Genomic DNA, 27,996 nt, shown 5'->3' on the forward strand with positions numbered 1-27,996 from the left:
AGAAAAGTAAAGGCGTCCCTATACCGTTCCGCAAGACTTTATTAGATCTGTCCTTGTGTCATGAGATCACCGAACCTAAGGCTCTGAGACCAAGTTTGCACGACCCAAAATGGGCCATGAGAGGCACCCACACTTAACTTCCTAGGTGGGAGAACCAATGATACAAAATCCAACTTATATTAGCGACTTAACTTATAAAATACGATAATAATGCGGAAGCTTAAACTTATGAAAGTAAGAAATAACAAAAGCCACTAAAGTCTATTACATAACATTCCCCAAAATCTGAAAATAATCACATCAAGGACGTCTAATCTTAAAATACCAAGTCTAAGAGAATCTAACATGAGCTAAGAGTAATAGCTTACCTTAGAACCCGATGTACCGGAGACTGTCTAGAGCTGAGGGAGAGTCAAATTTGATGGTACACTCGATGCACTCCACAAAATAAAATAAATAAAAATATAAATAGGGGTCAGTACGGGGCAACATGTATTGAGTAGGTATCATCACCCGACTAAAAATAGAAATCAACCATAGCACTTAACATGTGGCAAACAACAAGTTCAAGATCAAGTGACAATACAATGAAACAATTTCATAATCAGTCAAGAATAAACATGAGGACTAAGGCCTCCACACCACAGTCTCTTGGAAAATTGAGTAATTTGAGATTGGTTAGTATTAAGTTATTTAATTTATTTTTCTTTAATATTATTATACCGGAACGTGATACCCGATCCAAATACAATGTGTCGATTTCATGACACCCAATCCAAATATATAGTGTCAGTTTGTGACACCCGATTAAAATATATCCTGCCGGCTCATGGAACCTGATCCCATTTATATCGTGTCGGTTCGTGACACCCGATCCAAATATATCGTGCAACCTCATGGAACCCAATCCCATATATATGGTGTCGTCTCATGACACCCGATCCAAATATATCATGTAGAAATATGACACCGTATCCAATAATATAATTAATTTATCATTCTTTATTATCACATTTTACTTCATTAACAATATTTCATCAAGCCTTCTTTATTCAAGACATCACTTTTGATAAGACAAGTTCAAGATTATAGATTTGATGGTCTTGGGATTACAGACCAATCACAACAACATATCAATCATCCAAACCACAATAATTAAATGCATAGAAAACTTCACAACATTACTCAATTCAACTGAAAAAATAATACTCAATTCACAATAAGTTAGGGATATTTTTTACTTTTAATACATAATAATTTTGGAAAAGAAAAGAAAAAGAAAAAGACAAGGGTTTGGGGCGTCGAACGAAATAGGAACAAAACTTACCTGGCGGACAAACGGAAGAGGAGTACAACTTCAAGTATAACCTCACTCAATTCGTATATTCATGAATACTGGTAGGGTCATATTATTGTATTGTAATGTTTGATAAAGAGAGAGGAGTAATTGAATTAAAAAGTGGAAATTAGTGTATATGCAGTGATGACTTTAGATTGGGCGACAATATATGTGTGGTTATATGAATGTAATAATTACAAAATAATTGGCTAATAATTAATTAAATTAGTTATCTAAATTTAACCCTTAACTAAATAACCGTAGTTATCGAATAGTCCAAAATAACTATGTGAAGTTTTCTATGCATTAATTAAATTAGTTATCTAAATTTAACCCTTAACTAAATAACCGTAGTTATCGAATAGTCCAAAATAACTATTAAAAATTTATGGAATGAGTCTTTTATGAATAAAAGATCTAGTACTCAAAATAATTTAATGGGTGTTTACAAGGTATCTAAAGTTTAAGTTCATGACACCATGGAGTTCTAAGTTCTAATTACTTCTAAAGTATTAAGTTCAAAATTTATAATTCCTAAAATTCAACTTTTAAGTTCTAATTAGTTTTAAATTTCAAAAATCATACAATTTAATATTTTTCTAAGTTCAACTTTCAAACATCGTATATTCAAGCATTTCTATGCTAAAAAATTTCATGATTTCTAACATCTAACTTCTAATTATTTCTTAAATCTAACTTTTAACTTCAAAAATACTTCAATTCCAACTAAAAAACACCCAATTTATAATCCAATTCGAAAAACCTCAATTCAAACTAAAACCCTAAAATCTTCATTCACTAATTCACAATTAAATATACAAATTAACTATTTTAATAACATTCTAACTTCAAAAATACTTCAATTCCAACTCAAAATACTTAATTCATAATATATTTCAAAAAAACTCAATTCAAACTGAAGCCCTAGAATCTTCATTCACTAATTCACAATTAAATATACAAACTAACTATGTTAATAATATTCTAACTTCAAAAATACTTCAATTCAACTAAAAAAATAATACTCAATTCACAATCTAATTCAAAAAACATCAATTCAAACTAAAACCCTAAAATCTTCATTCACAAATTTATAATTAAATATACAAACTAACTATGTTAGTAACATTCTAACTTCCAAAATACTTCAATTCCAGCTTAAAAACACTCAATTCACAATCTAGTTCAAAAAATCTCAATTCAAAATAAATCCCTAAAATCAAAACTATAACTTCATTCACGAATTCAAAATTAAATATTCAAATTAACTATTATAATAGCAAAAATTCAACAAACTAAATGAAATAAACTAACAAACAAATCAAAAAAAGTGAAATTACAAAAAAAGTAAAACCCTAGCTAACCTTAACAAGGAGAGAAAGAGGGGATGGTTTAGAGAGAAGAAAGAGAAGCGACACAGCGGGGGGAAGCACTGGGAAGACGACAGCAAGGGAGGTAGACGACAGCGAGCGTGGGGTTGGTGGGACTTCTACAGCGAGGAAGAGAAGAGAGAGAGAGAGAGAGAGAGAGAGGGGCAAATTACAAAAATGGGAAAATTTCTGCATGCTTATCAAATATTTTGTAGAAAGTGACGGACTCCGTCACTTTTATAAGAAATATTTGACCAGACTTTGAGCAAAAAAGCAACGGACTAAGCGACGCAGTTCGTTGCTATTTTTAAATAGTTGACCAAATTATTTTAACCAAAAGAGGCAAACTAACACACACTGCCTGCCACTAATTTTTTTTTAAAATAAAAAATAAAAAATAATATAAAATGATGGACTGGGTCGTTACTTATATTAAAAAATTAATTATTAATTATATATATATATTTGGCGCAAACATACGCCAAAAAAATGACGGACTAACACACGCTGTCCATCAGTTTTTATAAAAACAAATTAAAATAAAGCGTTGGACAATGTCGCAAATGCTGTCACTTTTTGCAATGACGCCATCCATTTTTTGCTTCTCTATCTTTTTTACCCCTATTTTTAATAGTGAATTGTGACCGAATTAAGAACTTTGTGGGCCCCTTGGTCGTAGCTTTTGAGTCCCATTTGTGCTTGATTGGGCTGCTGATTTCAGCTCCACTTAAGGGAGAAATTGACCTCCTTTTGGGCAAATTTTTAGTCTTTTTTCTGCACCACTTTGAACTTTTTCGAAGCTAAACTTTGCACCCCAATATTCCTCCTTTTGGACTTAAATTTGGTCCGCTAAATAGTTGTAGCATCTAGAGAATTTATCTTCCTTAGGCTTGATCTCTTCTTTCCCAACAAGACACCTTTGGAGCAATGATTGAAGCCCATTGATCTAATCATTAAACTCATTGATTTGAGATCTTATTATGGGCCTGCTTGGAGCTTCTAAAGCTTCATCATTTTCCTTCAATGGAGTAGATCCTCCTTGGATACTATCATTCCCCTCTTCTTGAAGAGAATTCGTCCTCAAATTTAAATCTTCATCAAAATGGAAATGATTAGAAGTATTAAAAGTCGCACTAACATGGAACTCACTATGAAAATCAAGTTTATAAGCATTGTCTCTAATATTTTCAAGGACTTTGTATGGACCACTTCATATAGGATCTAGCTTGGTCTTTCTTTTTGAAGGAAATCTTTCCTTTCTCATATGAACCCAAACCAAGCCCCATGTTTAAAAGCAACTTATTTTCTTCCTTTATTCCTTCGCAATGCAACTTTCTGATTCTTCTTTTAAATTCCAAGGCTTGTTTTGTTTATGAATCTTCTTCATCATATCAACCTTCTTCTTACCATCAAGAATAGAAATATTATTAGTAGGCAAAGGCAATAAAACAAGGGGGTAAAGGGATTGAATCCATATGCAGCTTCGAAAAGAGTCTTACTAGTAAAAGAACTGAAGGTCCTATTATAAGCAAATTCCACAATAAGTAACTAATCTTCCCAAGAAGTTAACTTTCCTTTCAAAACAACCCTTAACATGTTCCCTAAATTTCTAGTAACAACTTCCATTTTTCCATTAGTTTGTTGGTGACAAGATGTAAAAAATAGCAATTTAGTTCCCAACTTTTCCCACAGAAATTCTCCAATAGTGACTTAAGCACATGGCATCCCTATCACAAACAATAATTCTAGGTATTCCATGCAATTTAACCATTTTCTTTACAAAAAAGTCAGCTAGATGAGATGCATCATTAGTCTTTTTACATAGGATAATATGAGCCACATGAGAAAATCTATCTATTATCCTAGCTCCAATATTAAATTCACAGAGTATCAATCTAAGGGGAATTAGAAACAGGTATAGGAGTATAAAGATCGTCCGATAATGTTCTAGACTTAGCTTGTTTAAATTCAAGTCAATAATAACACACTTTTTCAATAGTCCTTCTCATGCTAGGCCAATAAAAATATTCAGAAAGTATTTCCAGAGTTTTGGATGCATCAAAATGTCCCATTAGCCATCCACTGTGTGCTTTCCTAACAAATAGTTCAGGCAATGAGTAGAGTAGTTAGAAACACATAATTTATTTTTCTGGAATGAAAATTCATCTTGAAGATTAAATTTCTCAAAATGATCCAACTTACATTAAGCAAAAATCTCACCAAAATTAGAAACATTAGCATTGAAACAAGTAACTTGATTTGGTCAAAGCCCAACAACTTTGAAGTAAGAGTAGAGATAAAAATATATCTTCTTGAGAGCGCATCAACAACTACATTCTCCTTTCCTTGTTTGTACGCAATTACATAAGGAAAATTTTCAATAAACTTCACCCATTAAGCGTGCCTACGTTTAAGTTTACCTTGGATCTTCAAGTACTTTAGTAACTCATGATCAAACTTGACCACAAATTCTCAAGGCCACAAGTAGTGCTGCCATGTAGCTAACTCCCCTTACCAAAGCATGTAGCTCCTTATCATAACTTGAGTAGTTCAATGTTGCTCCACTTATCTTTTAACTAAATTAGAAAACTATCTTGGAGTCTTGAATCAAAATAACACCTATGCTCTTACTAGGTAATAACAAAAGAGGAGTAGAACAAATTTATCCTTCAACAAGTTAAATGCATCATCTTTTTCTTTCCCCTATAAAATTTTTATCTTTCTTAATAACTTCAGTTAAAGGAACAACAATGGGGTTAAACTCTCATGCAAACCTTCTATAGAAACTAGCAAGTCCATGAAAACTCCTAAATTCAGTTACACTATTAGATTTAGGTTCTTTTATCACATTAATTTTCTCATCATCAACTTCAATTCCCTTAGAATTGACCACAAAATCTAAGAAAATCACACGATCCACACAGAAAGTACACTTTTTGAGATTAGAAAATAAGTGATGATTTCAAAGAACTTCAAAAACTTGTTTGAGGTACTCTAGGTGTTCATCTAGATTTTGAGAAAAATATCAAGATATTATCAAAATACACCACAACAAATTTTCCATGAAAATGTTAAAAACATGATTCATTAGTCTCATGGAAGTGCTTGGTGTATTAGTCAAGCCAAAGAGAATAACTAACCACTCATAAAGTCCATATTTGGTCTTTAAAGAAGCTTTTTCGTTCATCTTCAAGTTTCATATGAATCTGATGGTAACCATTCTTTAGATAAATTTTAGAAATGACTTTGGAACTATACAGTTGGTCCAATATATCATCAAGACGAGGGATAGGATGGCGATACTTTACCATTATCTTGTTGATGGCTTGACAATCTATGAACATCCTCTACGTTCTATTATTTTTGGGTACCAATAGGACAGGAATAGAGCATGGACTCATTCTCTCTCGAACAAAATCCTTTTCAAGCAATTCTTCAACTTGGCTTTGTAATTCTTTGGTATCTTCAGGATTTCACCTATAGAAAGGCCTATTAGGAAATTGAGACCTAGGTACAAAGTCTATTTGGTGATCAATATCCCTCAAAGGTGGAAATCTCTTTGGAGTGTCATCAGGAAAACATATTTAAAACTCTACAAAAGAAAATAAACACTATTTGGCAAAGGAGTTAGTTGTTCTAAATTAATCAACACTTCCTTGTAAGTAGTAGTATTATGGGAAACCCTTATTTTATAGTATTCAAACACTCTTGAGCTTTTATATAAAGACTCTCTTTTTTCTTTTCCTTTGCCTCTTTCCCCTCACCAAATTTTTATTTTTTTTACTCAAACCCTCTTTTACATATATACTTAGATTGTTGTCTCCTCTCTCTCTCTCGACTATCTTTTTTTTCTATATTTAGCCCTTTTATTTTTCTTCAACCTTACTTTTTATCTCTCTTATTTGTTTTTTCATTATTTTGGTCAATCATTTTTTATCTTCAAACACTTGAGATGGAGCCAATGGCATAAGAGTGAACTTCTTACTATTATGTAGAAGACTACATATAGTTTCTCCCATGATGAATAGTAAAACATGAAGTGCTTGTATAGAAACTACATCACAAACAATATCATTTTCATACATACAAACATTGAATGAAATCATGCATTATTTGTTTTTTTACTTCTCTACTATCATTCAACTATTGAACCCAATATGGGGTAGAATGTTTCATTTATGTAATTCCTAGTTTCTCCACCAAGTGTGAACTAACCACATTCACACAACTTCTCCCATAAAAAAACTATAGAATAAGTCTTTTCTCCCCATATCTAGTATGGAACAAATTCTCCCTTTACCCTTCATTAATATTGTTACGATCCAAGCTAGGCCCTAGGTGTGTGTAACACCCTTGAAGTCCCTAACGTGAACTAACTATAAAAAGTCAGAGAAGTTGCAGAATATACTGACTACAAGACTCTTTCATGGGTAGTGGTCTGCTCCACGGCTCGTAGAAAGGGCCCGTGAAGATGACTGAATTCAGGGGAAGAAAAGGAAAGGCACCATAGAGGGCTCTATGATCGGTGTTTGATATTATAGACCGTGAATCCATCTATGGAATTAACCCCCATGTCTCGAGACAACCACGAGAGGGATCCATGAACCATAATGGTCTTCACAGACTGTGAAAGGGTTCATAAAGCCCAACCTCTCCACAATCTTGGGATGGGTCGATCTCACGAAGGCTTCCACAGTCCATAGTGACCACTACGGACCATGGTGGCCTCCGTAAAGCCGACCCCTTACATGAGTTTAAGTCCAAGACAATGGTCATTCATCACGCATTGTGGTGATCTATACAGACTATTTTGGCAGTCCATAAAAGTGCCCAACTCAGTTTTAATAAAGGGTATTTTGGTCTTTTTCCAACTAAACCTTGCATATTTAGGGACCAGAAATGTCATGACCCGAACTAGGACCTAGTTGTAACACGGCAATCAGGATGCGAGGGACCCCAACCATAAGTCATCTTAGCATACATCATATACATAAGGTAAATAAAATGATAAAGATAAGTGGAAGTAATCATCACAAGGGAATGAGACTAAGGGATATCAACTCTATAAATGTCTAACCGGACTACAACATAATATCATCTAAATATGGCTCTCATCTAGTCTTTGACTGGGGCTTAAGACAACCTCCTAGCTAACCCTAACAAAAGAAGAAAGCCAAAACCATAGCAACATGAATAAAAGTCCTATCCTTGATAGAATAAGGACTCACCAACTTCTTTGAAATCTAAAGCAAACTCTAGCCATAAGTGGGGTGATCGTGAGTGTCATCCGTCCCTACATCATGAAACAATGTAGGCAAAATATGTGTTAGTACATTTGAATGTACTAAGTATGTGAGGTATGCATGAACAAGTAATTAGTGTAATCAATATGCCATAGGATGCATGACCAATCATAATGAACATAAGTATAGTTTAAAAGTTATTTAAATCATAAGAAACTCTTGGTCAATGCATATCATAAAACTTTATGATAAACTCATAACTTGACATCTCCTAACTTTAACTTTAACTTGTGTGGGATAGTTCCATTAAATGACAACTAAGGCCATGCTAGTTATTACATGGAATTTGATGACTCCTGCATCGAGACAGGCCGATGACTCCTACATCAAAATAGGAGAGGCTACCTTGCCAGGGCATATTCACAAAATAACTCAACTCAACTCAACTGTACTATATTAGGATCCTCTAGCTAGGCCATAAAGGAAAACTACGTAGGAAACGTAGTTTGGGACTTTAGGTTGCTACTAGGATTTCTTTGGGTAACTAACTGTTTTATCGGACTGAACCCCACCTAGAAGTCCTATCGGTGCTTTGTTAATATCCCAATGGAAACTCAATAACATGATCATAACATGGTAGGAAAAGATAGTAACTGTCTATCAATCTATATTTAAAATATATTAGAAATAACTCATCTATTTAGTGATTCATAAGAATCCATAACTTCGGTGAGAATTGTCCTTATCACCATCTTTAAACATATTTTGATCTTAACTCTGATCATCATCATAATTTTAACTTTAGAAACATAAATTTCAACTTTAACTCATATAAAACCTTTATTGAAAATTATTTAACTCATGATCAACTCATAAACTCATTTAAATTCATAATTATAGTTTGAAAATATAGCTTTATGCATGAGCATCTATAAATCAAATTGAAATCATGTAATTCATATGAGAACATGCATATAAAGATCATTGATAACATTTAAAATAAAATAAAATCAGCCTAATGTAATTCATCAAAACTAGGGTTCATAATCAATTGTAAATTGAATGAAAACTTGAGAAATCTTTGGGACTTCGTGGGTGAAAAGAGCCCATGAATCAATCCCCACATACTTGAGTAAGAAGACAAAATAATTTGGAAGAATTTGAGAATTTTGATGGAGATCTTGAGTGAATTTCTTGGAAGTCTTCAATGGAGTCCTTGAAAGCCTCTTGTAGAGAAGAAATATTTGACTAGGTGAGTTGTAGAAGAATGAATAGAACTAAGGGTTTAGGTTAGTTTATAGAGTATAAGTAGGACCTAAAAACATCCAACTTCATTCACTAACAACTAGGGAAGTCTAAACTTCCCTTACTTAAAAATTGAATTCAGATAAAAAACTTTGCATAGGTCCGCGATGCGGAGCTGCTCTGGATAGGCTATTTTTTAGCGAATGAGATTTTGGCCAAATTTTGACTCAAGAAAAATTACACTGAACAGGAAAAAGTGGGCGACACGGAGATGCCGCGCACCTCACTGTTTTGTGCAATTTTGACAAAATTCATCTTTTGATACACGAGTCCTAAAAATCCACCGATACCATTTTCCCGTAGATTTTGACCCCTTGATCGACATTTCAGATTCGAATTTACCAAAAATAATAAGAATAATGCATTACAATAGTTGCCTATTCCCAAGGCATTTTTAAGGCACTTATGAACATTTTGAGGAATGTTACAATATCTCCCCCTTGGGAACTTTGGTCCTCGAATGAGATTCAACTAATATGGGAAGGACATGGGAAAGAGGACTAGCAACCCAACATGTACATGAGGACACTTTGAAAATGCATAGAACATGTAAACTTCAACTTAATATAAAATCATGACTTTGATATCAACTCTTTCATGAACATGCATGAATATGAATGACATAAGATGAAATGAATATGTAAGAGTTCAATTTATCTCGAATTAGAACAACTTATTACTTTAGGCCTGAGTAGAGGGAAAGAGATACGGGTATCTTTTTATCATAACCACCTCCGCCTCCCAAGTAGCACTTTCTACTTGTCGATTCCTCCATAACACTTTGACGGACACAACTTCTTTGTTTCTTAACTTCTTAACTTGCCGGTCTAATATTTCCACTGGAACTTCTTCATAAGTCAAATTTTCCTCAACACTTAAATGTTTCTATGGCATAATAGAGTTTGGATCACCCACATGAAACACCGAGTGAACCATATCTAACTGAAATGTCAAATCTAACTCATAAGCTACTTTGCCAACACGTCTTAATACCTTGTAAGGTCCAACATATCTAGGAATTTATTTCCCTTTCATGCCAAAATGCATTACACCCTTCATGGGTGAAATCTTCAAATAGACCCAATCATCCACTTCAAATTCAAGCTCTTTTATCCTATCATCGGAATAGGAATTTTTGATGACTTTGAGCTATTTTCAACCTCTCCTTTATGAGTCTTACATTCTCCATTTAATTTATAATCAAATATGGACCAATCAAGGCTATCTCACCATTTGCAAACCATCCCACGGGGATCTACATCTTCCCATACAAAGCTTCGAAAGGAGCCATTTAGATGCTAGAGTGATAACTATTATTATAAGAAAACTAAATCAATGGCAAATGTTCATCCCAACTTCCTTTAAAATTAATAACATATGCCTTTAGCATATCCTCTAGAGTTTGGATCATTCTTTCAGCTTGACCTTTGGTTTGCGGGTGAAAAGCGGTACATAACTTAACCTTTATACCAAAACCTTTAAATGACCTCCAAAAGTATGAAGGGAACACCATGAAGTCTTAGAAACTCACATACATACAACTTAGCATAATTTTCGGCACTATAGAAAGTCGTAACAAGTAGAAAATAAGCCGACTTGGTCATCCACTCTACAATAACCCAAATTGAATCATGTTGCTTCTTAGTACGAGGTAAACCCTTTACAAAATCCATAGTTGCATCTTTCCATTTCATATAGGAATTTCAATATCTTGAGCTAGACGTCCCGGTTTTTGATGCTCAACTTTAACTTGTTGATAATTTGGACACGTAGCTACAAACTCTGCTATTTACTTCTTTATTCCATTCCACCAATAAACTTCTCTCAAATCATGATACATCTTGGTAGACCCTAGATGAATCGAGTATTGGGAATTATGGGTCTCATTTAATATCAACTCTCTTGAAACTCTTGATCAAGAAGTCATTAATATCCTACTACAATCACTTACATACTTACAACTACACATTTAAACCTACTATTCTAACCACTTTATGGCTTCCTTGAAGTCAACATCACTTAAGAAGATGTCTACCTTAGCATCTTTATATCCTCATTGGTATTAACTCCTACCAAAGGTCACACCAATATACTCTTACCTACCTATTTCACACAACAAGGTCTCATATAGATCTTCCTCCATGTCTATAACCTTAAATGGACCAAGCATAACATAATTATCACAATAGGGAACACCTATTCTTCCCTTAATCTTTCCTAACTCATCCATCAAGAGGTATGTGCTTTACTCAATATTATTTCTCTTAGTCCATAAACATTTGGAACACAAAACCAACTTTGGCAACAAAATACTCCATCTCCCCCTTAGGAGAAATCCTCAACGGCTTTTTCAATAACCGACTTCTTTAATTCAACCAACATTAGATCTTGGCCTTGACATCTACTACAAGAGACAATTCCGAACTATTACGAACAAGAACACCTCCATCATTGCATTCAACCAAACGCACACCTAAATGTGCCAACCTTTGAACATCTTTAATCAATTCTCTCTTATCTTCTTTAGCATGTGCCACACTACTCATGGACAATCTACTTAGTGCATCGACAATCACATTAGCTTTTCCCGGATGATACAACACATTTATATAATAATATTTCAACAATTCAATACATCTCCTTTATCGAAGGTTTAAATCTTTTTTCTTAACCACATATTGTAGACTCTTGTAATCAGTGAAAACATCCATATGGACAACATAGTGATAGTGTCTTCTCAATTTTAAAGAAAATACAACCACAAAAATAACTAGGTACAGTTTAAAAATTCAATTCATCAAGTACATAAATATAGAGGGAGCATTAGGCAATCCAAATGACATAACCAAAAACTCTAAATGTCCATACATCATTCGAAAATCCATCTTGGAAATGTCACACTCCCTCACCCTCAATTGGTGATAAACGGATCAGAGGTCAATCTTGGCAAAGTGACTTGAACCTTGGAGTTAATCAAATAAATCATCTATTCTTGGAATAAGAGACTTACTCTATATTGTGACCTTATTAAATTGTTGGTAATCTATACACATGTGAAGTGACCCATCCTTCTTTATAACAAACAACACGGGAGCACCCCATGGTGAAATACTTGGTCTTATGAAACTCTTATTAGTATCAATCCTTCTTTGAATTTGATCTCTTCTTGGAGGCATCTTCTGAAAATCACAAAGAACAATCGTTCGAGGGAAAAGACCTAGAGTATGCTCTATCACACGACATGGATCATGAAAGAAGTAAGATTTTTTCCTAAGATATTTTAAAGCCTCCTATTCATGGATGTGGCATACTTCACATCGATGAATAAGACTCTACTCAATGCGGCATGTTATACTTCCTAGGACTCTTCTAAACCTTGTGCTTTGATAAAAAGTTTGTCATGATCCGACCTAGGGCCTAGTCATAACACGGAGACCGGAATACGAGGGACCCTAAACATAAGCCATCTTAGCATACATCACACACATAAGGTAAAAAACATGATAAAGATAAGAGGAATTAATTATCACAAAGGAATGGGACTAAGGGAGATCAACTCTATAAACATCACACCAGACTATACTATAATATTGTCTAAATAGGTCTTTTGTCTAATCTTTGATGGGGGCTTAGGTAGGACTCTTCTAAACCTTGTGCTTTGATAAAAAGTTTGTCATGATCCGACCTAGGGCCTAGTCGTAACACGGAGACCGGAATACGAGGGACCCTAAACATAAGCCATCTTAGCATACATCACACACATAAGGTAAAAAACATGATAAAGATAAGAGGAATTAATTATCACAAAGGAATGGGACTAAGGGAGATCAACTCTATAAACATCACACCAGACTATACTATAATATTGTCTAAATAGGTCTTTTGTCTAATCTTTGATGGGGGCTTAGGAAAACCTCATAGCTCACCCTACAAAAGAAGAGAGTCAAAACCATACAAAAATAAATAAAAGTCATGTCCTCGATAGAATGGACTCACCAACTTCTTTGAAATCTAAAGCAAACTCTAGGGACGAGTGGGGTAATCGTGAGTGTCATCCGTCCTTACATTATGAGACAATGTAGGAAAAATATGTGTTAGTATATTTAAATGTACTAAGTGTGTGAGGTATGCATGAACAAGTAAAGAATGTAATCAATATGTCATAGGAGGCATGACCAATCATAATGAACATGAGTATAGTTTAAAAGCAATGTAAATCTTAAGAAACTCTTAGTCAATGCATATCAAAAAACTTTATCATAAACTCATAACTTGACATCTCATAACTTCAACTTCAACTTGTGTGGGATAGGACCATTAACCGACAACTAAAATTATGTGAGCTATTACATGGAATCCGATGAATCCTACATCGAGACTGACCAACGACTCCTGCATCGAACAGGGGAGTCTACCTTACCAGGGCATACTCCAAAAATAATTCAACTCAACTCAGCTGTTCTATATGTGGATCCACTAGCTAGGACATGAATGCAACCTACATGGACAACGTAGTTTGGGACTTTAGGTTGCTACTAGGATTTCTTTGGGTAACTAAATATGTTACTTGATTGAACCTCACCTAGAAGTCCTCTCGGTGCTTAGTCAATATCCAAACTGAAACTCATAAACATGATCATAACATGGTAGGGAAAGATAGTAATTACCTATCAATTCATCTTTAAAATATATTTGGAATAGCTCACCTATTTAGTGATTCATAAGAATCCATAACTTCGGTAAAAACTGTCCTTATCATCATTTTTAAACATCTTTTGATCTTATCTCTGATCATCATCATAATTTTATCTTTAGAATCATAAATATCCACTTTAACTCATATAAAACTTTCAGTGAAAATAATTTAACTCATGATCAACTCATAATTATAGCTTGAAAATATAGATTTATGCATGGGCATCTATAAATCAACTTGAAACCATACAATTCATATGATAACATGCATATAAAGATCATTGATAACATTTAAAAATGAAATCAAATCACCCCAATAAAATTTATCAAAACTAGGGTTCATAAATCAATTGTAAATTGAATGAAAACTTGAGAAATCTTTGGGACTTTATGGGTGAAAAGAGCATATAAATCAATCCCCACATACCTTGAGTGAGAAGACAAAAGAATTTGAAAGAATTTGAGAATTTTGATCATGAGCTTGAGTGTATTTCTTGGAAGTCTTTAATGGAATCCTTGAGAGCCTCTTTTGCAGAAAATAATATTTGAGTAGGTGAATTGTAGAAAAATAAATGGAATTAAGGGTTTATGGTTGTTTATAGAGTAGAATTATGCCTTAAAAACATCCAGGTTCATTAAATAACAACTAGAAAATAGTCTAAAGTTCCCATACTTAAAAACTAAATTCGGACAAAAAACTTTTCCCAAGTCTGCGATGCGGAGCTGCTCCCGGGTAGGTCAATTTTTACCGAATGAGATTTTAGCCAGATTTTGACTCGGGACCAGAAACATGTGTGAGATACGAGGCTTCCTTGCACCCTACTATTTTGTGCAATTTTTGAGAAAAATTTAGTTTTCGATACACAAGTCCTAAAAGTGCTATTCCGAAGACATTATTAAGTCACTTATGAGAGTTTTGAGGAATATTACAAAATATCATTCCTTTCACATACCCAATAGGGTTTTCCTCTCATTCACACTTGTATTTTTTTTAGAAGAGCTATTGGAGAAAAGAAAGAAAGCTAGGGTTCAAGGGTTTTCATGTGATTCCTTAAAGTCTTGATTGTTTCTTAGATTTATAGGTATGTAAGCTAATCACAATGTTATATTGAGTTCTTCCACGTGACATACATATTACTTTTGTCATAATTGAGAATTTGGTTTGAATCTAATCCTGTTTGACATGAGTTTGTGACTTATTATGTAATTCCTTATCGAGTTATATATATATATATATATATATATATATATATATATATATATATATATCACATTGATTCTTATGATTTGAGTTCATAATTGACTGTTCATGATTTCATTACCATGAACCCCTGCTGAGTTGATGATTTTTGCAATATATGCTTTTATTTTGAGATGAGGAGAATAATTTTTATGCATTTAAATTATTGTGAATTTTAAACAGAGTCTATGTATATTTTATTGAGGTTTGAAATAGCATGAGCATTGAGTCTAAATGACTTAAGGATTGAGTTATATGGTTGATTTGATATAGAATCTTGAGGAGTTATGAATGAGTCGAATGCATGGTTTACACATAAGAGTTTGGTGATTCAGATGAGTTGAGATTTATAAGAGTCCAATGAGACTAAATGAGTTTATTTGATTATAATGATTGAGTATATGAGCATATTTAGTCTCTTGGGAGTAGTATTGGATAAAAATTTAGGTAATATTAAATCACAACTAGAATGCCATAAACTACGTAACTAGCGTAGGATAGAGGTCATGCCTCTCAATTCCAAAAATGATGGACTTTGATTGAATGGGTATCCATTGAGTTGATTGTCCCTTATGCTGGTAAGGTATTGGACGACTGCGGCAACAACAGTGCAAAGCGATGTATCATCACTAGCTCATCAATGATGGTTGACAGTTAAAGGAACTCCCTTGAAATGAATGGTTTGATTTGGTTGAGGTTCATATCATGGAGTCTTCTTTCAAAGCTTCTTTACTATAAACTTGCATAATATTTTGAGTTGATTTGAGTTACCTATGAGTTGAGTTCCTTGAGTTGAGTCTTTCGTGTTGAGTTTCCTTGAATGTTGAATTTTTGAATTGTGTTTCCTTTAGATATTTTACATATTTTTACATTTCCTGTACTGACACCATTTGGCATAAATCATTTCATGATGCAGATATGAGTACTAGAGATCATCAACAGGTGCTTCGTTGAAGATCCTTTCCTTTCTGATAGTGGTGAGACCTCTTTGCTTCTGGAGGGATCATATTTATTTCAGTTATTTTTTTGAGTATTACCTTTTTGAGGTAGTCACGGGCTTGTTTCGACTCCTTTTGAATAGTTGATATAGGCTTCACAGATAGAGTTGAAGTCGAGTTAGATTGGTATATTCAGAGTCTATTTTAAATCATATTTTCAGTATTGAGTTATGAGATTAATTTGGCTATTAAATTTATTCCTTATTTAAGTTATATTAAGTCTTTCACTAATATGATTGAATGAGGAAATGAACCAAGTGGTTCGCTTGGGGCTAGCAATGGTCTCCGAGTGCTGGCCACACCTAGTGTACCCTCTCATGGCATGAAAAAATTGGTATCAAAGTACAAAGTTCAAGAGTCCTAGGGTGTCAATGAAGACATGTCTAGTAGAGTCTTGTTTATGAGTGTATCATGCACCACACTTACAATCAGGAGGCTATAGGACATTATAAATTATTTCCCTTCTTTTATAGTTGAGCTTGTGCGATAGAGTTTAAACTCTATAAAAGTTCTTTCCTAATTCGTACGTTTACGTGTTTGCAGATAATGCTTTATAAATATACTGGTTGTATGAGGAATGGCACCAGCATTGAGGTTCCACAGTTTGAGATAACCTCACCTTCTAGAGTGAGGACTATGGGCTGACTTGCCTAATCTACAAAGGAACCCCAAATGCCTACTACTCAGCTGGTTCCTACTTTGAAGGCAGATTTCAAAGAAGCAATTACTATTCTCACTCAGTTGATAGCAGCTCAGAATGGTAACCAGAGTTCACTAGCTCCCAAATCTAGCTCCCAAGAGTTGTCAGCTTGAGTGAGGATCCAATATTTCATAAGAATGAGTCCACCAGTCTTCATGTGTTCTAAGGTTGAAGAGGACCCCAAAACTTTATCATTGAGATGTGGAAAATTCTGAAAGTGATGTTTGCTACTGAAGTTGAGGGAGTTGAGTTGGTTTCTTATCAGCTCAAGGATGTGGAAAATATTTGGTACAACAAATGGGAGGAAAGAAGAGGTGAGGATGTTGATCCTGCTCTTTCGGATGAGTTTGAGGGTGTTTTCCTTGATCATTTCTTTACCAAATAATTGAGGGAAGCCAAGGTTGAAGAGTTTGTGAACCTATAATAAGAGGGAATGAAAGTGAAGGAGTATGGTCTTAAGTTCATCCATCTATCCAAACATGCTGCATAAATGATGAGAAAGTTTTTCTCCGGCCTGGGAAAATATGTGAAGAAGGATTTTAAGGCCTCATTATTGATTTCTAGCATGGATATTTCCAATCTTATGGTGTATTCTCAGAAAGTATAGGATAATAAGAAGAAAGATAGAGAGGAGAACTTTAGCAAGAAAGCCAAATCAACTGGTCAAGAGAATGAGTAGAAGCAAGAAAAGGGCAATAGGTCCTTCATTCAAAAAAGGTCATCTAACTATGCTCCATCACCAGCCTGTACATATGCACCCAGTTACAGGTATGGACAAAAGTCATAGAGCCATTAGAACCTAGGGTTCTAAATCCTAATGGAGTATGGCTCAAGGCTCGAAAAAGAAGCCACCTTGCAGAAACTGTGGTAAATTCCATTTGGAAGAATGTATAGAGGGAACCAATGGATTCTACAAATGTGTCAATTTACGAGAGAGTGTCTAATGTAGGGAAACAGAGCCAATCGTCTTCTACGGTACCACTAGCTTGAGGTAATCAGAAAGGTACCTTTAGGGTATAGATGGAGGTTCAAACCGTCTGTACACTATGGCTAGTCTCCAGGTCCAAGAGAACTTGCCAGATATTGTTATTGGTATGCTTCGAGTCTTTTCTTTTGATGTTTATGCTTTTCTTGATCTGGGTGTCACATTGTGTTTTGTGACCCCTTATGTAGCTAATAAGTTCGAGATGCTTCCTGAGCATCTTCTTAAGCCTTTCAGTGTTTCTGCTATTGTTGGTGAGTCTATTCTAGCTGAGAGGGTCTACAGAGATTGTCCCGTGTCTATCTATTATAAAGATACCATGGATGACTTAGTTGAGTTAGACATGGTTGACTTTGATGTTATTCTTAGAGTAGACTACTATATGCTAGTTATGCCTCAGTTGATTGTAGAACTCGAATTTTCAACTTTCATTTCTATATGAACCTATCATACAGTGAAAGAGTAGTGAAGTTGTAGAGACCCTCCAGGGAGGATGCTTCTACTTAAAAAAAACGTATATAAAACTCGTGATATTTAAAAAAGAACTTCTTCCCGTAAGGCATATTTATATAGTCCAGTAGTGAAATTTGGCCCATTTAAAAATAGTTAAAGGTGTAAATTTTTAGCCAGTTTAAAATTTTTTGATATAAATTAAATCAAATAAAAATTCCAATTTAAGATGGGGCAACTTTTTGAAATAATTTAAGAAACTAACTTATGAGACATCCATGTATTATTCCTTATCACTAGAATTCAAGATATAAATTATTACCAACTTATAAATACCCAAGGTTAACTAATTCATGTTTCATCTAAATATTCCAACTCCAAAGGTAAACTTAGTACCTCATAAGACTTGGAAATTTACATGCCCCAAAATAACAAAACAAGAAACCAACTTTAAGTTACAACCCATAGTGTCATGAATGGATCAACCCTCACAAATAAATACATAAATACATATATAAAAACACCCAATAGATCATATACATATCCCAAAATACTATAAAATATAGATGCCTATATGCAAATGTGATCTTCCTTAAAGCTCCCAAAAAACTATATCTCCAATGGCCAACCTCAACCATATTCTCGGACATTTCCGACGATACAAATAACTATCGCTAATCATAAAGCTTAGTGGTGCAAAACTACAAGTTTGAAGCTTTTAGGTTCTCCAATTTATTTTCTCAAGTCATGAGCAGCACAAATATACACATACTAAATAAATCAAGCCATTAAATATATCATGAGTATCAATTTCTATATGTAAAAGTTTAAATGTCAATAATTCATAAAAGCACATTTACAAGATTTAGCAGCAAGTTTTGCCTTATATGTACGTCATGCCATCACATCAAACATTATCACGTATCAAGAAGGACCGAAGCCCTGTATCAGGAAGGGTAAAGACCCATAATCAAGAGAACTAAGAACCATATTGAAAATAGCTTCCTAATTCGTACTTAAACTGGACAACTTCCATACTTAAGACAAACTAAAATTCCATAATCAAGATGGAAAAGGGTACGAAACAAGAGGCATCCCAATAGTGAAAAAGTCACAGCCACAAAAAGGACAAAGTCCACAAGAATGTCAAGTGATCTAGCAATCCATACAAGTGGGCGAGTTAAACAAGTGTCTTGCAAATTTTCAAATTTAGCAATATGACAATACAAATTTCAAGAAATAACAAACATACCAAGATAGGATTTCAAAAATACTAGAAGGTAACAAGCGTTTATACACAAACCTCAGCCTTGTAGCATACAACAATCCTACACGACTTCAAGAGTTCAAACTGTAGGCCAACCAATGTCTCAAGTTCCTCAACTTGTACACGATATAAACAACCTTGAAAATACCATTAAATGTCCTCTTTAATTCCTATAATATCCATAATATTGACATAAAATAAGATTTATCAGTAAAAATAAGCCTAAAATAATTTCAACCGAATTATGTTACCAAAACAGTAACTTCGTCAAGCCAAGTACCTCAGGTTGTAACTAAAATTTGAAAATGAAAATGGAAAACCTGGATCTTATATTCTTCATAAAACTTTTAGATCTATGTCTTAAGTTTTTAATCCAAAAGAAATCAACGCAAAACTCATTTTGTACAAAATATATCATCAAAACACCAATGGTTATACGCGAGGGATGTTTAACTCAAGAATCTGGACAGAATTTGTCAGGTTGAATCTAAATTTTGAAACTGAAATCGGCAAAATTGAATTTTATTTCCTTCATGACACTTTTATATCTATGTATTAAGTTTGTAATAAAAAATAAATCACCACAAAAATCATTATGTACAAAAACACATCATTAAAATACTAACCATTATACATGAGGAATTTGTAAATCAAGAATCTGGACAGAACTTGTCTTATGTTTCATCCTCATTTTTTAACTTAATAACAATAGATATAGGCTCCACCATAAACATAAGAATTATAGGTATGTGAGTTATTTTTCCAAAACATATTTATTTTATAAATTCAAAAGGTCTACACAATGAGATATTCAAGAATTACTACTGGCTACACAATCCCAAAAATAGATTTGAACACTTATCAAGATGTAGAGTATATCTTGAGTTCCAGGTAAAATGAGTAGGTTTTTCTTCGGATTTTTGTGAAATAACTCATTTTCAATGACCTATAAATGTCCTTTAGTCTAAAACAAGTGAACCTATTAGTGGAGCTTCATTATGATATAGTATAGAAGTGATATCCATCACTCAATGTTGCTGAAAAGTTTAGTGGCTGCCCAACTTTGTCATTTTTTTAAAAAACAATCAATCCCACCTTGATTTCATTATTAGAAGGATATGCTTATATACATAAAATATCATTGACATTTATTAAACTACCCTAAGACAATCTGTCATAATACTATCACGATTTAATGAAATAAAGTTTTTTTTCTCACATAACAAAATTCGAGTAAGTAGTAGTTGATCATATCATCAATAAATATCCACTTTAATGTGAAAATTAGCTTAAATAATTAGGGGTGTTACAACTCTCTCCCCCTTAAGAAATTTCATCTCGAAATTTACCTTGTTTTAGACTCGGAACAAGTATGGATATTGGGTCCTCATGTCTTCTTCTCGCTCCTAGGTGGCTTCTCTTCTAGAATAGTTCCTCCAAAGTACCTTTACTAAGGAAATTCTCTTATTTCTAAGTTTCTGTATTTTACGGGCTTGAATCAGCATGGGTTCTTCATTATACATCAAATATGGATTAACCTCAAGAGATTCAACTGGAAGAACATGAGATGGATCAGAATGATATCTTCTGAGCATCAAAATGTAAAATACATTGTGGATCTTGTCCAACTCAGGCGGCAAAGCTAATTTATATGCAACTAGTCCCACTCTTTCTAGTATCTCATAAGGTCCGATAAATCGAGGACTATGTGTAATATCCCTCAAAATGCTCACAAGTTCCTTGAGAATAGGCCGCTCATGTAATGCATTATCCTTAATCTTTTTGAAAAATTTGAATTCGGAATATAGATTAGAGGGTCAAAACCTGTGGAGAATAGTCTCGATGGAGCTTTAGGAACCGTAGATCGAAAGATGATTTCTCAAAGGAATTGTGCAAACCAGTAAGGTGCGCGACAAGTCCCCATCGCAGACTTTCTCGCCTCCGCATCGCAAACCTAGCGATGGTTTTCTGGCCGAATTTAGTTTTGAACAAAGACACTTTAGACTTTTCCCTGATTGTTAGCTAATGAACCTAGACATTTTTAGGACCTAATTCAGCTCTATAAATTTACCTAAACCTCTAATTCTATTCATTCTTCTACAATTCACCTATTCAAATATTTTTCTCTATACAAATGAATCTCAAGGGCTCCATTGAGCACTTCAAGTAAATTAACTCAAACTCTCCATCAAAACTCTCAAGTTCTTCCAATTGTTTTGGTTTTCTCACTTAAGGTATGTGGGTATTAATGCATAGATTCTTTCATCCATGAAGCTCAATCAATTGCTCAATATTTTCTATCAAATTAAAGTATGATATTTTATAAGTTTTATGATCTCTATTCCTATTGCATGAATTATGATTCAAAGTATGATCATGAGTTTATTTTGATATAAATTGATGGTTATTGCATTAAATTGAAGAGTTTTTTTTTTATGATTTCTCCTATTTTGATCTCTAGGGTTCATGATGTAAATTATGAGTATTTTCAATTATACTTCCAGGGGATATTATCTATATTAATTATGTATGGGCTAATATAAATTTTATGATCATGCATGTTTTCAAGTCAATTACATAATTTTCAAAGTCAATTGATTATGCAATTGAGTTCTACTCTAAGTTCAAGGTATTAATTTCATACAAGTTATGAAGTAAGGTGACTTAGGGCCTATGTGGTGACCTAAGGCCTAATGTTATGAATTATCCAAATATTATTGTAATAATGAAAGGAAAATTCTCACATTACAAGTATGTTATGAAAATGAGCTACTCTATGATTTCAAATCTATGATCATGACTATGATATATGTAATTATGATTTTTATGCTATGCATGTATTCCGTGGAATTTGCCTTAGCACTGAGTGGACTTGAGGTGAGGGGCCCTAACAAAAGCCTTAGTAGCAGCCTCATGTCCCATAAACTACGTGCAACCGTAGGTTGCCTTCATGGCCTAGCTATTGGATCCATATATAGCATATGTATGACCCACCTAGTGGGGTAGAGTCTACCTTTACAAGTGATTTCCCTTTTTCTTCATTGAATAGGGAGATAACGGGATTCCATGTTATAACTCGTATGGTCTTATTGTCGGTTATGGTTCCTATCCCGCATATGTATGATCTCTTATGTATGCTATGATTTTAAATTATGCTTTTTAAATGCTTTGGCAATAAGATTTTCTCATAACTTTACTTACCTTATGTTATCATGTAATTTACTTGACCATTGCATTCCATGATTTGTGTTGCATGTCACGCCTTCATACTTAGTATATTCCAACGTACTAATGCATACCTTTTGCCTATATTTTCTTATAATGTAGAGGTTGAGGTTGAATATCATACTCATCTATGTGACTAGTTAAGCTTTTCTATCCGGTGGTGTTTTAGTGAGTCCTCATTTATCGGGGACTAATTATACTTATTGTTTTCAAAGATTTTTTCTATGTTTCCTATTGAGGGTGAGCTAGGGACATGTCTTAGTCCCTAGCCATATTCATGAGTAGAGGCATCTAGTTGGATAAATGATTCGAGTTTATAGTGTCATGTGACTTTCTTAAATTTCTATTCATAGTTTAGACTCTCTTATGATGTTTTTGCTTTTATTTTACCTTATATATGCTTATGATATGTACAAGAAGCTTGGTTGGATCCCTTTGGGGTTTCAAACGTCGTGTTATGACTAGGCCTTAGGTCAGGTCGTGACTCTAAGTTTTTATTTTTGGCCAAATCTCATAATCTTTTTATATGGAGAAACCTTTAAGAATACTTTATAACTAACTTGATGCTTAATATCACGCCTTTTCAGGTCAATATATGACTTTTTTCTATCAGAAGCAATTTTTAGATGATCATTGATCACTTTTACCTTGTCTTCTGTTTGTTGCACAATTTCAGGACCAACAAGCTTTCTTTCACTTACTTCACTCCAACAAAGAGGGGTACGACATTTCCTTCCCAATAAGGCTTCATAGGGAGGCATCTCAATACTTTCTTGGTAGCTATTATTTTAATCGAATTCTATCAAAGCCAAGTGTTTGTCCCAACTACCCTCAAACTGAATAACGCAATCTCAAAGCATATCCTCCAAAATTTGTATCACTCTTTCCGACTATCCGTCTGTTTAGGGGTGAAATGAAGTGCTAAAATTCAACTTAATACCTAAGGCTTCTTGCAAGCTACCCCAAAATCTACAGGTAAATCTTGGGTCTCGGTCAGATACAATGGAAATAGGGATTCCATGCAGTCTTACAATCTCATTAATGTACAATTCTGCTAAACGCTCAAGTGGCTAATCCATTCTGACTTCCAAGAAGTGATCACTCTTTGTTAGCCTATCCACTATCACCCATATTGCATTATGATTTCTTTGATGCGAGGAAGTCTAGAAACAAAGTCCATAAATATTTTCTCTCATTTCCATTCCGGTATTGATATGGGTATAGCAACCAACCAAAAACCTGATGTTCTGCCTTTACTTGTTGATAAACCAAACATTTTGAAATGAACTCTGCAATGTCTTTTTTCATACCAACACTCCAATAGTTTTCTTTGATTTTCTAGTACATCTTCGTACTTCTAGGATGCATTGTATATGGAGAAGTATGTGCTTCATTCAAGATTTCTCTCCTCAATTTGTCATAATTAGGAATGAATAACCTATTTTTGTATAAGAAGACACCATCCTCCTTTAGTTTAAAAATCTTTCTTTTCCCCTTTTTGAACTTCTTTGGTCAATTTTATGAGTTTCTCAACTAACTTTTGCCCTTCTTTCACCGGTTCACACAATATTGGCTTGACTTGCAAATTAGAAACCACCGAACCATATGAATCAAGAGTAAAATGGACATTCATGGCTCTTAACTCCAGAAGTAAAGGCAAAGGATTCAGATACAATCTTGCAAAGGATTTGTGACTTAATGCATTTGCAACCACATTAGCATTACCTGGGTGATAGTCAATTGTGAAGTCATAATCTTTGATGAGTTCAATCCATATGTGTTGTCTTAAGTTCATCTTTTTCTACGTACCCAAGTATTTTAAGCTCTGTGATCAGTGAATATATGACACTTTTCTCCATACAAATAATGCCTCTATATCTTTAAGGTGAACACTATAGCAACAAGTTCTAAATTATGAGTAGGATAATTCAATTCATGTGGTTTTAATTTCCAAGATGACTAAGAAATAACTTTCCCTTCTTGCATCAAAACACATCCGAAACCACGATAAGAAGTGTCACTATATATCACGTACTCTTTCCTCTCCATTGGTAGAGTAAGTATATGAGCTTGTGTCAACAAGGATTTGAGCGTTTCAAATATCTCTTGGCACTTGTCATCCCAAGTTAACTTCACTTCCTTCTTCAAAAGTCTCGTCAAAGGAGAGGCTATGATGGAGAAGCCTTTCACACACCTTCTATAGTATCCTGCTAAACCCAGGAAACTTCTTACCTCAATAAGACTTTTGGGTGTTTTCCATTCAACAATTGCTTCAATTTTACTAGAATCCACCTTCACATCTTTTGCTGGCACAACATGTCCCACAAAAGTCACTTCATTAAGCCAAAATTCACACTTTGAAATTTTAGCATAAGGTTCTATCTCCTTCAACGTTTGCAAAACAATTCGAAGATGTTTATCATGCTCTTCTTTACTCTTGGAATATATTAAAATATCATCTATAAAGACCACCACAAATTTATTAAGATAAGGCTTAAATACTCGATTCATTAGATCCATGAATATTATAGGAGCATTAGTCAATCCGAGAGGCATCACTAAGAATTTATAATGACTATATCGAGTTCTAAAAGTATTTTCTTCCTTTCTAACACACAGTTGGTGATACCCAAACCTTAAATCAATCTTTCAAAATAAATTAGCACCCTTCAGCTGGTCAAACAAATCATCAATCTTTGGTAATGGATATCTATTCTTGATTGTTATTTTGTTCAATTGCCTGTAGTCAATAAAAAGTCTAAGAGTACCATCTTTCTTCTTCACAAATAGCATAGGGGCTCCCTAAGGAGAAATATTTGGATTAAAAAAACCTTTCTCAAGAAGTTCTTGCAATTGAGTTTTCAATTCCCTTAATTTTGCTTGTTCCATTCTATAAGGAGTGATAGAAATAGGAGTAGATCCAAGAATGAGCTCGATAGGAAATTCAACTTCTCTTTCTGGTGGCAACCCAGGAAGATTTTCTGGAAACACTTCCAAAAAGTCACACACAGTAGGTATATCTTTAAGACTAGGACTCTCCACACGTGTATCAATTATGTGAGCATGATATGACTACAACCTTGATGGATCATCTTTCTTGCAAAGGCCGCAGAAATAATATTAGATGACAATGATCTTTCACCTAGTACAATAATGTGTGAAAATGTAGGGTCCTTAAAAGTCACATGCTTGTACCTGCAATCCACTACTGCATGATATTTATAAAGCCAATCCATACCGATAATAATATCAAAGTCGTGGAAAGGCATTTCAATCAAATCAGTAGGAAAGACCAGGTTTTAAATCATGAAGGGACAAGCTTGGTAAATTTGATTACAAACAACTTGGTAACCCAAAGGACTTTCAAATAGAACGTCAAAGTTAAGTCTCACAGATTTCACATTTTCAGGAAGAACAAGTGATGAACAAATATAGGAATGTGTAGAGCCAGGATCAAATAGTGTAAACACAGATAAGCCATATAAGTGAAATTTACCAAAAACCATGTCCTGTTCCTCTTGATCATCTCTCTATCTTATAGCATAAGCTTGTGCAGTAGCTTTGGATGCGCTAGCTTGATTTTCTCTACTTGCCCTCACTGCTTGGTTGTTTTTAGGCCTTGCACCTCTATTGGTTTGAGGAGGATTATTAGAAGACATCTGAACTGAGCCCTCAATGTGCAAGGGAAGAACATTTTTAGCATTAGGACAGTCCTTCACTTTATGATCAAAGCTGCCATAATTAAAACATGCACCAAAAGCTCTCCTGCAAGTACCATAATGATTCTTTCTACATTTTGCACAAGTGGGAATGCGAGTCTTGCCTTGGCTTTAACTCAGAGTACTAGCTATAGAAAAATCTATTTTGCTTTGCTTCTGTTGATCTGGTTTGTTGACACTACCAGCCTTAGAATCATCAAACCTTCCCATTTTGGATGGACCCCCAAAATTTGACCTAGGCTTCTAGAATCTATTTTCATGTCTATGAGCTTCTTTTTTATCAAGTGTTTCCCAATTAAAAGCAGCATAAACTAATTTACAAAAGTTCTCATATTGCAGGATTACCACATTCTTTCTGATGGAATCGTTCAGGCCACTTTCAAACCTCCTGCATTTATCTTTTTCCTCATTAATAATGCCTCCAGTAAGAAGAAAGAGTCTAAGAAACCTTTTTTGATACTCAGCGATAGACATGCCCCATTGCCTTAGATTCAAAAACTCTTTTTTTATAGCATCACAATAAGTAGGTGGGACATACTTTATATGAAATTCTTTAACAAGATCGTCCCAAGTAAGAACCGAAGGTTTTGCTTTTTTATTTGACACACTTAACCACTAGTCATAAGCATCTTTCTGTAATAATAAGATGGCATACTTGAATTTGGAAACATCTGAACACTCTAATTGCTTAAACACCCTCTCTATGCGCTCAAGCCATTGTTTAGCATCAGTGAGATCAACCGTGCCTTCAAACTCAACTCCACCGATTTTTCTCATTTGTTCAAAGTTTAACCCATTGGGATAATGAATGATTTCAGCCATACGGTGAAAGAATTCAGCCATCTGTTGAAAAGGAGCATTCATAACTTGAGTGCCAGGGCTCATGTGAGAATGTGGACCAACTCTTACTCTTTGTTGATTTTCCACACCAGACCCACTAGTATGGGGAATATATTGACCCAAGGACTATTCTTCAACCTCTTCTAGTGTATGAGGTTGGGAATAAGAGTGAGTCACTTGTATCTTCACGAGCAACTTCCATAGGTCTACGAGAAGAAGAGGCCTTAACTTAACTCCTTCAAAAGTGAAGATCATATTGCATTAGAGAAATGGATATGATGCATGTACAATTTATATGTACTAAATATACTATTTACCCTATAGTGATTAAATAATATAGCCCAAACCTTCCAAAAAAATAAGTGTGTAAGCAAATCATAATAAAATTTCTAGAACCACAAACCTAGGTTCTGATACCAACACTTGTAGCGACCCTCCAAGGAGGATGTTACTACTTAAAAAAAAGTATATAAAACTCGTGACATTTAAAAAAGAACTTCCCATAAGACATATTTATACAATCTAGTAGAGAAATTTAGCCCATTTAAAAATAGTTAAAGATGTAATTTTTAGCCAGTTTAAAATAATTTCATCTCAATTAAATCAAATAAAAGTTCCAATTT

At 34.1% G+C, this 27,996-nt stretch overlaps 1 protein-coding gene across 1 annotated transcript; it reads right to left on the minus strand.

The window, feature by feature from the left end:
• Nucleotides 1–24,773: 24,773 nt before the first annotated feature.
• LOC129883534 (uncharacterized mitochondrial protein AtMg00860-like) lies at nt 24,774–26,320 on the minus strand. Its single transcript, XM_055958173.1, has 2 exons — nt 26,152–26,320; nt 24,774–25,273 (listed from the first exon to the last, which is right to left on the minus strand). The coding sequence occupies exons 1-2, from the start codon at nt 26,318–26,320 to the stop codon at nt 24,774–24,776; spliced, it is 669 nt and encodes a 222-aa protein (XP_055814148.1).
• Nucleotides 26,321–27,996: the final 1,676 nt, after the last annotated feature.

Source organism: Solanum dulcamara, chromosome 3 (genome assembly GCF_947179165.1).
Source record: "Solanum dulcamara chromosome 3, daSolDulc1.2, whole genome shotgun sequence".
NCBI lineage: Eukaryota > Viridiplantae > Streptophyta > Magnoliopsida > Solanales > Solanaceae > Solanum > Solanum dulcamara.